Here is a 13,537-nt window from a genome sequence, read left to right as displayed (position 1 = left end):
GTATCTTTTGCGATCTCTTTATTTATAAGATTGTCCTCTCTTGCTAAATTTATTAATTCTGGATTTTGGTTTTGTTTTTGTTTTATCTTTTGAATAAAATCCTACCACAATTTCTAATAATTGTTCAAAATAACAATTCGCCTCTTATCAATTGGAAAATGATATCACGGTCATTAATGATTAATTCCGTTAGATAATATACCCTTCTATTGATGTTTCCATTTAGGATGAACAGATTTTGTCTACGTGTCACATTAGCTGATGGCATGTCAAAGAACCATTTCAAGAAACAAAATGATCTTTATCGTGTCAGCAATACACTGCAGTAAAATAAAACAATTAAACTCTTAAAAAAATTTTAGGAGACACTTAAACCCCTAACTAATTTAAACATAGACACATAAACTTATAATGAACCATAAGGTAGGACAAGTATCTTTAAATTTCAACAAACTATTTTATTTGTTGCACTGATTACTGGTCTTGGTTGGTAGGCAGCCTCAGTTTCTTGCTCCTCTTTTTCTTCCTTTTTCTCTGCAAAGTTCTAATGAGCGTAGTAAAAATTACTTCATCAAATTCAATCCCTTTCAACCATTCTCTTCTTCATCTCTAATACAAATTTCATGTTCTCATCTTTACAATATCCATCTATTAGTGTTATGAAGGTGATCTTGTGAGATTTTAAACTTCTTTAATTCATCTCATTCACAAGTTTTCTAGCTTTCTCTAAATCGCAGATCTTGCAAGGCCATTGATAAGCGCATTGTACATGATCAAGTTTGGTCTAATGCTTTAATTGATTATTACCTAAAAATTCTTCCAGGCCAAATTAATTTTTAATATTTGCATTATCCATCAATCAAAGTAGTGAAAGTAACACCATTCGAGACCAATCCTTTCTTACCATATCATCAAATAAAATCTCTACAATATAAGAAAAAGAAGAAAAAACAAGGAACTAAGGCTACTACCAACAATAAGTGCAGTAGCAAGTATAATGATTTGAAATTTAGGGATACTTGTCCTATTTCATGGTTCATTATAGATTTATGTGTTTATATTTAAATTAATTTGGTGTTTAAGTGTTTCTTAAAAATTTTTCAAGGATTTAATTGTTCTATTTTAGTGCAGCGTATTATAAATACGGCAAGAGACGTTTTGTCCATTAAAATAATTTTTTGACATGTCATCAATTAATGTGATACGTAGACAAAATCTATTAGTTCATATTAACAGAGATGGTAAAATATCTAATAGAATTAATCGTTAGGACTGCAATATTATTTTTTAATTGATGAGAGATGAAATGGGAGTTAACGAAATGGTTAGGCCGAATTGGGTTTTTTTTTTGTTAATTGTCACTTACCAAGTTCCGTACACAAAGGTGAGGAAGAACAAAAAAGCTTTTCCAAAATCTAAACATAGAAACTGCTCAATCGATTTTTTTTTTTTTTTTGCCTTTTTATATACTTGGCACTGAATAAAAGGCCCATATTTATGTAAGAGAATCTATAGCAGAAAGAATGACTAATTTAATTGACCAAAATGGACCAATGTTTCCAAATCCGTTTACCTATTTAATACGAAAAAAAAAGGAACGAAGTATCTGCGAAGCTCGAAGGCGAGCTATCCCCTTCGCATGCTTTGACTTTCCGACATAATGCAGTTGGTGGTAGTTCCAATCCCTCACTCTTCTCTACTTAGTCACATTCGCATTCCGATGTGCTGTTTTTCCTTTTTGGGAAGAAATTCAACTTAATTTGGAGATTTCAGCTTCAACCCAGGTAATCAAAACTCCTAGAATGGCCGAATTTTGCTTAAAATTCACAACTTTGATTTTGGGTGTTTAGTAATTTTGTAATTCATCCTGTATTATATAGTGTAGGGTTTGACTTCTTGTTTTCTGGATCTAGACACAGTCACAGCATCTTTCTATAGTATTTATCAAAGCCAGCCACGGTTCTGAGTTGTGGTGGATCCAGTTGAGCACAATTTGTGAAATTCTGAAGCTTTGCATTCGGTTAAGATTTAGGGTTCTCGATGATTAATTGATTTTGTGGAGGGAGAGGGAAGAAACGCTAATCCAATCCAATTGCATTAAGCTGTCTAATTTTGGAGCTGGGTTTGACATTTTTGTGCTTGTGAGCTCTTTGTTGGGTCGCGAAATTTGGTCATGATGGGAGCTCAGTCCAGCAGAATGGGTAGAGGTGATGTTCCAACACTGATTAAAATGGGTACTCATTCGGTATATGCTGATGATTTGAGCTCTTATGAAGCTGCATGTGTTGAAGATCCAAACCTGCAATCATTTGATGCCACCATTCAGGAGCGAACCAATAGGGTTATCAGCTCACTCGCTGAAGGGGTTGAGGTTCGTTCTATGTCAGTTGATTCGCTGAAAGAGATGACCGCAAGCCTGCTTGAGATGAACCAGGAAGTTGTCAAAGTCATTCTTGAGTGCAGGCAAGATATATGGAACAAGAAGGACCGGGAGTTGTTTTCCTTGGTCGGTGATTTCTTTGAGAACAGTCTCCACACATTGGACTTCTGTAATGCCCTTGATAAGTGCTTGAGACGGGCACGCGAAAGACAGATTATAATTAAGTCAGCTATTACCTATTTTGAGGAAGAGTCACAAAATGAGGTTGAAGGGTCAGTTTACCTGAAAACATTGCAAGAACTTAAGAATTTCAAGGAAGCTGGGGACCCCTTTACAGAGGAGTTTCATCAGTTGTTTCAATCAGTTTATTCTCAGCAAGCATCGATGTTGAAAAAATTGCTAAGTAGGAAGCACAAACTTGATAAGAAATTGCAATCCCTCAAGACGTTGAAGAGAGTCTCAAATGTCATTTTTGTGGCTGCCTTTGTTTCTGTTTTGATTTTCTCAGTGGTGGCAGCTGCGATCTCTGCACCACCTGTTGTAGCAGCGGTGGCTGGTGCATTGGCTGTTCCGATTGGCTCGGTAGGAAAATGGTGTAATTCACTTTTTAAAAAGTATGAGAATGCTATAAGGAGCCAACGAGAAGTAATAAGCTCAATGCAAGTTGGTACTCTCATTACATTGAAAGACTTGGACAACATTCGGTTATGTGTCGACAAACTGGAAGTGGAGATCGAATCCATGTTGCAGAATGCTGTTTTTGCTATTGGAAATGAGGATGCCGTAAAGCTTGCGATCGATGAGATTAAGAAGAGAATTGAACATTTTTCGGACATCATCGAGACTTTAAGTGAGCAAGCCGATAAATGTAGTAGGGAGATAAGGAGAGCAAGGACAGTGGTTATACAAAAGATAATTAAATATCCTGGTTGACAGCCCTTTTGGTATGTCTTATTGATTACTATTTCTAGTTGACAATGTCTTCTATTACTATTATAAGGTACTAATTATTAATTAAACACACAAGTTATATAACTGCAATAGGATACATCAATAAGAAATATATGAAGATTGAGCTTGTGTCTACGACTGCTAGACTTCCTTTATTTCTGCTTGATTTTATTTTATTTTATTTTCTCACTTTTGCTAGAGGCATTTGAACATCATCTGTGGATAAAATAATAATCATGAGAATCTCAAAGCTGGATGAAGCCTAGGACAATTGATGGTGAAAACATATATTCACCCTGACTTCTCTTAAGTTGGCTCTCCACTTGTATGTAGTTTATTGCTTCTTGTTTGGTGCAGAGATGTAAAGTTATTTATGATACTCATTATTATGCATGCATTCTTGGCGACTTGATGTTTGAGGTATCTGTTGATGGCAATAGTTGCACAGTCTAGGAACCTTCTGCCGCTGCATATGCATGATTCTGGAACTTGTAATTTTCTCTTTAGCAGTGCTTTGTGATTCCAGAATTCTAGTTATTTGCCCGGATTCAAGTAAGGAAATGAATATAAAACCTGGCAGGTACCTGTGTTCAATTCAGTAGTGTGTGTTTCTTATGGAATAAATATTAACCAATATCCACAGTTTCATGTTATTCTATTTCCAAGTAGAAGCCCCTTGCTCGCAAGAGAGAGCAGAATACTTTGCCATAGTATTTAGTAAATGCATAATTCATCTATATGCCTGAACCTTAGCTGATACATGCATAAGTCCATTTTCATCTGGGATGCAATTTTCTTTAGGTTTAAATTAAAGTATTGTGCTGAGATATATTGGTTCTTCAATCTATCACTATATTAAAAGTAGACAGTTATTAACTTTGTCTCACCTTCCACCACCAGGAATAAGTGCAAGCTGCCTGTTAGTAATCTTCAAACCTCATAAGTCATGCATAATTTTCTACTAGGTGTCATTTTCAGATTTTTCACCATATCTCTTGTATATGATATATTTTATTGTTAATTGCCCCTTTATCTTTTATAATCAACAGTTAATTGCTTTCATACTCTTTGTTTAATTCAAGTGTGCAGTTGTCCTTTAAGCTTTTGATTTGAACATATTACCCGAAATTCATTGTTTGTATTTTGCAATATTCGCCTTCATAGTCAGATGGTAGCAGGGTGAGGTGAGATAGTCACTAGGCATATTTGAAGGGTTAATAGTCAAATTAGTCTATGAAATATGAGATGTTTTTAAATTTGTCCTTGAAAGATTTTATTAATCAAATTAGTACTTAAAAGACTACGAATTAATCATATTTGTTCTTCAATTACTCTAATAACTTCTGTCAATTGATGATGTGAAATATTAATTGATAATATACATAACACCTAACATGTCTAATTGGATGTTGACTAAATATGTTTATAAAAATTTATGAATTTAATTGCTAGGTCATGTTGAGAATAGGATTTATGTAATTAGAAAAAAAAATTAAATTAATAGATTTTCATTATTTAGTCAATGTTCAATTAGACATGTCAGATATCATGTATGATTTATCTTTCACAGATTAATTTGACTATTGATTCCATATTTGAAGCAATATCTTTTTTTGTTTTTGTCATATTAATTACATCACAACAACACAACCAAAACTAAAGGGTTCTTCTCTACCCAGGTGTGCACGCTATAAGATTCCATAATTGGCTGGGTAGTGCTAAATAGATTTTGGACCCCGTTTTTTTACATGACATTTAGACTGGTTTTCATAAAACTCATCCAAACCTAGAGAAATGGTCCGGATAAAAAGAAATGCCGAACCAGTTTAAGTATCAGCATATAGAAAAAGAAAGCGTGCCGGTTCTCCACGACGTAGTGTGATAATTATGGGCATGGACTCTAACCTTGGATCCAAACTGGCATAATGGATTGGATTTGGGATTTTGTGGCACATTTATTGCCGTGTAAAATGGTCCAAGATCTTTCACCAAAAAAAATATATATATATAAAATGGTTCCTATCAATCTCTTTAGTAAAGTGAGAAAATAATATTTTAGTTATTTTTAATTCAAAAGTGGGATTTATACAATTTATGAATTATAAATTTAAAACTTATTGCTGATTAAATAATGTAAAATAATGTGATACTCACATTATAACATCCAAATAAAATAACTTAGGATTTAAAATGTTTATCTTTCTCTTTCTTGCCGTCTATTATATTATCGATTCTATTATATGAAAATTGATTTTTTACATTTAATTAATAGAAAATTGATTTTTTACATTTAATGATAGAGTCAACGTAGCATATTTCTAAGAGTGTTTTTTAATTTATTTTGTTTAACTCATTAAATACAATTCATTATGATGCATTAATTATATCAACTAATTGATTTGATTAGATATTTAAGTATCACACAATTTAAAATTATGTATATTGATTTGATTTTTATGATATATAAATTTAAGGAATAAATTAAAATAATATAATTTATTACTTATTTAAATTGAGTACAACAAATACAAAATTAATTTAGTCAAAAGTTTATTATTTTCTAATCTTCTATACATAAAAATGACAAAATAAAATTGTAAAAATAATATTTTTATCGTTTTTTCTATTTTAATTTTATTTTCTTTGCTTTTTTATGTGTAATTTTATTTTACATTAACTTTGTGTATTTAATAACAAAATATACTCATATTAATTCTATCATATAATAATATATTTTTCTCCTATGTTAATCAAAGAATTTCAATAGTTATCAACTACATCTAATAGAATGATTGAGAAGTGAGAACTACAATAAGTTAAACCCAGATTCAAAATGCTTAAACGAAAGAAAGAAAACAGTGAATATATGATTAGAGAAAAATATATAATAACGAAAAATATACTAAAATTGGATTTTTCCTCTAACTAATAAAAGTGAGTTGTCAATTCCTCATGAATTTATTTTTCCTCTAAAATGAAATCACTATTTTCTCTTCTAAGTTTATTTTAGAAAAATATCTTTATTATAATTATATTACAATTAACATTTAACGAATAATGCATTATTATACTAATTTAGAAAAATATCTTTATTATAATTATATAAAATCAATATTTAATACATTATCAACTAATAAAAGTGAAGTGTCAATTTCTCATGAATTCATTTTTCCTCCAAAATAAAAGCACTATTCTCTCTTCTAAATTTATTTTAAAAAATATCTTTATTATAATTATATTACAATATTATAATTATATTACAAGTAGCATTTAATGAATAATGCATGATTATAGTAATTTAGAAAAATAAAATAAAGTCCACTAATTTATCTTTTGACTGCACACATATGTAGAATAACTTTTAAGAAGGAGTCACGTATAGTAAATACGGTCAATGATTGTAAAACTGTATACTAACATTGATATAATATTATTTCAGGTATATGTTTTACAGGTATCAAAGAAAAGTGTTGAGTTATTTTTTAGTGGGTTTAAATTATTTATTAGAGAATTTTGTACATTAGAATTCTCTAATAATTTATTATTTATGATACGTTACCTCAAACCTCGGCCGCTCGAGAAACTCAGCACGTAAGCAACTAAGATCGGCCTCACGCCAACTGCCCGATAAGCTCGGCTTCACCCATTTGAACATAAGGAACGTGCTCAACAAACCTAAAACAGAAATATCTAACCAACCTACAAACCAGGACTTATCCACAATAAACAGTAAAATAACTCCTATAAAGCCGAGCTAATATCCTCGGCCAAAAGACAGGTTTTTCACTCTCAGTCTTCTATTCTCTACTTTGACTAATTCACTTAAGATCCTTATTGACTTGAGCGTCGGAGTATCTTTTGCAGGTATTCCTGCCGCGGTGTTCTATCCAGGCCAACGTGTAGCTCTCCCTCTCAGACAACTACCTGCTCGGAGTAGCTAAAGCTCGGCCACCCCAGTGTCAGGACGAAACACTTGGCGCCCACCGTGGGGCCGAATACATCTAACTCCACTTTTTCCTTTGTTTAGTCTTCTACTCTATTTTGCAGGATTCTCAATCCTCGAACATGGCTGACAAGAAAAGTCCACAACTCACACAGGATGAGCTCCTGGCCAAAATCGCCGAGCTTCAGGCAGAAGTACGAAGGATAGCCGAGCTATCAACACAGAATAATAGAGAAAGCTCCAACGGCTCAACCTAAGGCACCACAGATCCCTTAAACATTATCCCGCCGAAGGAGAAGCTTACCCTCGACAATCCCTTCTCCGAGGAGATCACAAATTACCAGATGCCAAAGAACTTTACGCTACCCACCGCACTTGAACCGTATAAGGGGTTCGGAGATCCCCGAGCCCACGTGAAGAAGTTCCAAACAATGATGTTCTTCAACAGTCCTAACAATGAACCCGTCCTCTGCCGAGCATTCCCCACTTACCTCGATGGTGCTACATTACTCTGGTTTTCTAAACTTTCTGCAGGTTCAATTTCCTCCTTTGAAGATCTAGCCAGGTCATTTATTGATTACTTTGCCGCATCAAGGATATATGTGCACAGATCAGATTATCTCAGCACCATCAAACAAGGTCAGCACGAGAGCTTGAAGGACTACATGACTAGGTTCGCAAACACCACTATGGAGATCCAATACCTGTACCCTGCCCTCCACCTGCTTGCCCACAAGGCTGGCCTCAGGCCCGACAAATTCCGGGAGACCATTGCTATAACAAAACCAAAGACGCTAGAAGAGTTCCGGGAAAGGGCGGCAGGTCAAATGGAGATCGAAAAACTCCGCAAGGCCCAAAAATCTGACAAACAACCACATCGGAGAGATGAAGAAAGAGCTTTCAGATCACCAGGCAACAAAGATACTAAGAAGCCTTTCAAACTCACACCGAAATACAACACATATACCAGATTCAATACCAAGAGAGAAAACATCATCAGAGAAATTCTCAACGCCAAAATCATAAAGCCACCAGCTCGAGTAGGGAACTACCAGGATCAAAGGTTCGTGGATAGGACAAAGCATTGTGCGTTCCACCAGAAGTTCGGCCACACCATGGACGACTGCATTGTCGCAAAAGACCTCCTAGAAAGGCTGGCGCGCCAAGGACTTTTGGACAAATATGTCGAGAGCCAGAAGGCCAGAAGAGGAAACTCGAACAGGGAGAAGAACAAACAAGCAGTGGCGGACAATAACAAAAAAGAGCGGACAACTCCTGATCCGCCAAGAGGAATCATTAGCCACATATCGGGAGGATTCGCAGGCGGAGGTGAAACAAGCTCGGCCAGAAAATGCAGTTATAGGGCAATGCTGGCAATCGAGGGAACTCTGCAGCCAAAGAAGAAGGAAGACCCAGACGTCACAATATCCTTCAACCAAGCAGACTTCAGATCGGCAAGTCCTAACCTCGACGACCCCGTGGTAATTTCCAGCCAGATCGGAGAACTGTTGGTAAGAAAAACATTGCTGGACCTAGGTAGTAGTGCCGATGTTTTATTTTATTCTACCTTTAAAAAGATGAAATTATCAGAAAAACTGATACAGCCCTCTTCGGGAGAGCTAATTGGGTTCTTCGGAGAGAGAGTCCCCATCATGGGACATATATGGCTAAAGACCACAATGGGAGAAATCCCTATATCAAAGTCCATTGATATTCAATACCTAATAGTAGACTGTTATAGCCCTAATAATATTATAATTGGGAAACCCGCCTTGAATATATTCAGAGTGGTGGTGTCCACATTACACCTGTGTGTTAAGTTTCCAGTGCAGAAAAACAAGATAGCTACAGTGTACGCCAATCATCAAGAAGCTTGGCAGTGCTACAATGCCTGCCTAAAGCAAGCCCATACACGGGAGACAGCTCGGTCCCAGGTCCAAGCCATACATAGCTCGGCCAATGGACAACCTCCACCAATTAACGCTAACATCAGATGAAAAGCAATACACATACATTGGAGAAGCACTGGAAGGGAATGAACGAACAAGACTTATACACATACTGCGCCAGAACGCCGACCTATTCACATGGACACCAGACGACATGCCGGGAATAAGCTCAGGAGTCATCGGCCACAGATTAGCAATTGACAAAACAGTCCGACTAGTGGCACAAAAGAAAAGAAATCTCGGAGAAGAGAAAAAACAAGCAGCACTTGAAGAGACCAAGAAGCTCCTCGACGCAGGTTTCATCAGAGAAATCCGCTTCACTATATGGTTGTCCAACGTGTTAATGGTAAGGAAGAACTCAGGTAAATGGCGTATGTGCGTCGACTTTACAAATTTAAATAAAGCTTGCCCTAAAGATGCATACCCACTACCTTGCATTGATAAATTGGTTGATAATGCTTCTGGCTTCAAAGCTTTGAGTTTTATAGATGCATACTCTGGTTATAACCAGATTTTGATGCATCCAGAAGACCAAGACAAAACAGCTTTCATTACAAAACATGAAAATTTTTGTTACAAGGTAATACTTTTTGGCTTAAAGAATACATGTGCGACATATCAAAGAATAATGGACAAAGTATTCCAATAACAGATAGGTCGGAATATGGAAGTCTATGTGGATGAGATGGTAGCAAAAATGCCTACACAAGGGTCACACTGTGACAATCTGGTAGAAGTTTTCAATCAACTCCGAGCATATAACATGAGGCTCATTCCGGACAAATGTGCTTTTGGGGTCCAAGGAGGGAAATTTCTTGGCTTCATGTTAACCTCACGAGGTACAGAAGCCAACCCAGAAAAATGTAATGCAGTGTTGACCATGGCAAGCCCAAAAACGATAAAAGAAGTCTAGCAACTAGCAGGCAGAATAGCTCCCCTATCACATTTCCTACCCGCAGTGGCCAACCGATCTTATCATTTCTTCCGAACATTCTCTAAGGACAAGAAATTTACGTGGACGGACGAATGTGAAAATTCTTTCACAGAACTCAAACAGCTCTTAACATCACCTCCAATACTCCAGAGATCGGAAGCAGGTAAACCGTTGTATTTGTATTTATCAGTATCTAACCATGCTATAAGCTCGGTCCTAGTGATGGAAACAGGAAAAAAGCAAAACCCCCGTATACTTCATCAGTAAGGTATTACAGCCAACAGAAACAAGGTATCCGAGGATAGAGCAACTAGCACTGGCACTAGTCACCACGGCAAGAAGGCTACGACATTACTTTCAAAGCCATACAGTCATAGTACGAACAGACCAACCATTAAGGCAGATACTAACCAGACCCGAGCTTGCCGAACGATTAATAAAGTGGTCAATCGAACTATCCGAGTTCGACATTCAATACGAGTCGAGAAAGGCTCTGAAGTCACAAATACTTGCCGACTTCGTATCAAAGATGACTAATGAGACACAACACACAGTAGCAAATTGGAGTATACATGTAGATGGAGCATCAAACAGAGAAGGGAGCGGAGCTGGAGTACTACTAAAAGAGGGAGACAAAGTGATAGCTGAACAATCACTACAATTTCGCTTCAATGCAAGCAATAACCAAGCGGAATATGAAGTCCTGCTAGTAGGACTAAAGCTCGCCCAACAACTCAGGATACCTCAGATAACAGTCTACTGCGACTCATCACTTGTAGTACATCAAATCAAAGGCGAATACCAGGTAAAAGATCATTTGTTAGAGAAATATTGGCTCATAACGAAGGATCTAATCTCAAAGTTCAGCAAATTTGATATTATCCATGTAAACCGAGAACAAAATACCAGAGCCGATGTGTTATCCAAGTTAGCCACAACAAGGCAGGCGGAGAACACACCGGCCCTGTGCCAACTAACACTTGACAAGCCGAGCTTTGAGCAGGACACAATATTAAGCATCATGCAGGTACCAGATTGGAGAACACCTTTTCTCAACTACATCAACACAGGAGCTATACCAGATGATGAGCCGAACCTGCCGCTTTTCCGAAGAAGAGCAAGCTTCTACACCATAGTCAGAAACACACTGTACAGGCGAGGACACTCCCAACCACTCCTCAAATGCATCAGCAATGAGGAAGCCGAAGATGTCATGGCAGAAACACATGAGGGGGTGTGCGGTGACCACATCGGCGGTCGAGCATTGGCGGTAAAGATACTGCGAACAGGATATTGTTGGCTGGCGATAAAAATGGACTGCATCTCGAAAGTCAAGGCATGTGATAACTGTCAAAAACACTCCACCCTCTCAGATACCCCAGCCGAGGAGCTCCACACCATAGAGGTAAGCTGGCCTTTCAATAGGTGAGGATTGGATATCCTCAGACCTTTTCTGAAAGTGCCAGGTCAGGTAAAGTTCCTCTTAGTATCAATAGACTATTTCTCTAAGTGGATAGAAGCACAACCACTGGCACATATAACGGCAGAAAAAGTGCGATCTTTTTTATGAAAAAACATTATATGCAGATACGGTATCCCAAGAGAGATAATCTCGGATAACGGGAGACAATTTACAGATCATAAGCTCGCTGCCTTTCTAAAAAATTTTAACATCAAACATCACTTCAGCTCAGTAGAGCACTCGTAAACGAACGGACAAGTTAAATCAGCTAACAGAATTATCTTGCAGGGATTAAAGAAAAAGCTCGGCGAGGCTAAAGGAGAGTGGGCCGACCTCATTCCAGAAATCTTATGGAGTTACAATACCAGCATTCAATCTGCCACAGGAGAAACTTCTTTCAAGCTGGTATATGGCACAGAAGCACTCATCCCAGTAGAGGTCAGCGTCCCAACATTAAGGACCGAGGTCTATGATCGATCGAATAATTTGCAAGCTCGGGCAGCCGAGTTGGATCTTGTGGAAGAAGAAAGAGACATTTCAGCCATAAAGCAGCGAGCCAGAAAATAATACATAGAGTGAAGACACAACAAAAGAGTAGTTCATAGGTCTTTCAACAACGGAGACCTCGTACTCAGACGAACAGAAGAAGCTCGGAAACCTCCGGCACATGACAAATTAGCAGCAAATTGGGAGGGACCTTTCTGAGTTCTTCAAAATCTCGGAAAGGGAGCTTACAAGCTAGAAACCCTTAAAGGAGATCAATTTCCAGGAACATGGAATGACTCCTCACTAAGGGAATACCAATCATGACACATGCTTCAAATACGCGAATGATGGTACTCTTTTTCCCTTCGAAGGTTTTTTCTCGTAAATACATGGGTTTTACTCGGAGAGAATTTTAATGAGGCCGGACGCCACAAACTATCGTACCAATTATGTAACATACATTGCAATCAAACACATTTTCTATTAGCAGTTAACATATGTCCAACTCAGATATGCAAAATAATCCAAGCTTCATACTTGGAAACCAAAATACGTACACCGAGCATATTACTCGAAGAAACACAAACAAGCGAAACAACACTAAGTTGTCTAAACAAGGCCAAAAGGCTCATCCCACCAAACCAGAGCTAGCGCTCTCCTAATTTACAGTCTGATACAGAATGGCAACAGATAACCATCTCCAATGCATACAATTGTTATCATAACACAGCATATCATTAATCATAACTTTGCCAAAATATCATATTTTATAAACCAAACAAGTCACTATCAAACCGAGCTATATACTCGGAAAGCGAAATATCAAAGACCGAGAATGATACTCGGAATCATTCAAAATAACAAAAATAGACAGATACAAGTCTAAAATTCAAAACACAACAATCACAAAATAAAAGACCTAATCTGCCTTATCCCTAATGCTAGAACTACCGCTATCCTTCTCAGCAACTTCATCATCCACGAGCTCTCCGTTAGCCACCACCTTCATAATGTCTTGCTTTAAAGCATCAACCTCGGGAAACAGGACCTTAACCTGAGAAGCAGCACGTTCGAAGCCTTGAGCAAAGGCTTCATACACTTCACCCTCCAGTTCCTTTACCCGAGCAGATAGCTGGCCATTTTCTGACTCCAAAGTCTTCACTCGCGAAGAAGAAGACATATGGACACGCTTCTCCTCCTCAAGATGCAACGCCTCCTTCTCTTCTCAGCCCAAAGCAAGCTCTTGTGCCCTACCAATAACAACAATCCGAGCACCAATCACCTGCAAAGGAAAAAGGATCAGTAACAATACCACAACAGAATACAAATAACTTTGAAAACATGCAAACAAACATACCTGAAGAAAGCGACTAACACCAGCTTGACCAACCTCATCATTCATTTTCATGTCATCCGGAAAACAGCAGAGCTC

At 37.3% G+C, this 13,537-nt stretch overlaps 3 protein-coding genes across 5 annotated transcripts; all 3 read left to right on the top strand.

Moving 5' to 3' along the window:
* The first annotated feature begins 1,594 nt into the window (after positions 1-1,594).
* LOC130982042 (UPF0496 protein At2g18630-like) lies at positions 1,595-4,521 on the top strand. Of its 3 annotated transcripts, none has more exons than XM_057905884.1 (3): positions 1,595-1,784; positions 1,881-3,324; positions 3,531-4,521. In XM_057905884.1, the coding sequence occupies exon 2, from the start codon at positions 2,174-2,176 to the stop codon at positions 3,311-3,313; it is 1,140 nt and encodes a 379-aa protein (XP_057761867.1). In that variant the 5' UTR covers positions 1,595-1,784; positions 1,881-2,173; the 3' UTR covers positions 3,314-3,324; positions 3,531-4,521. The 3 variants fall into 3 exon arrangements, with proteins under 3 accessions (XP_057761867.1, XP_057761866.1, XP_057761868.1); XM_057905883.1 differs by having other exon boundaries at positions 1,596-1,784; positions 1,914-3,324; XM_057905885.1 differs by having other exon boundaries at positions 1,596-1,784; positions 1,886-3,324.
* A 3,097-nt stretch (positions 4,522-7,618) lies between these two features.
* LOC130980404 (uncharacterized) lies at positions 7,619-9,271 on the top strand. The gene has a single exon (XM_057904090.1). The coding sequence runs from the start codon at positions 7,619-7,621 to the stop codon at positions 9,269-9,271; it is 1,653 nt and encodes a 550-aa protein (XP_057760073.1).
* A 106-nt stretch (positions 9,272-9,377) lies between these two features.
* Positions 9,378-12,186, top strand: LOC130980403 (uncharacterized). Its single transcript, XM_057904089.1, has 5 exons — positions 9,378-9,585; positions 9,697-9,803; positions 9,876-10,106; positions 10,390-11,562; positions 11,908-12,186. The coding sequence occupies exons 1-5, from the start codon at positions 9,378-9,380 to the stop codon at positions 12,184-12,186; spliced, it is 1,998 nt and encodes a 665-aa protein (XP_057760072.1).
* The last annotated feature ends 1,351 nt before the right edge of the window (positions 12,187-13,537 follow it).

This window comes from Arachis stenosperma, chromosome 5 (genome assembly GCF_014773155.1).
Source record: "Arachis stenosperma cultivar V10309 chromosome 5, arast.V10309.gnm1.PFL2, whole genome shotgun sequence".
In the NCBI taxonomy this organism is placed as follows: domain Eukaryota; kingdom Viridiplantae; phylum Streptophyta; class Magnoliopsida; order Fabales; family Fabaceae; genus Arachis; species Arachis stenosperma.
This window is presented reverse-complemented; position numbering and strand designations above follow the sequence as displayed.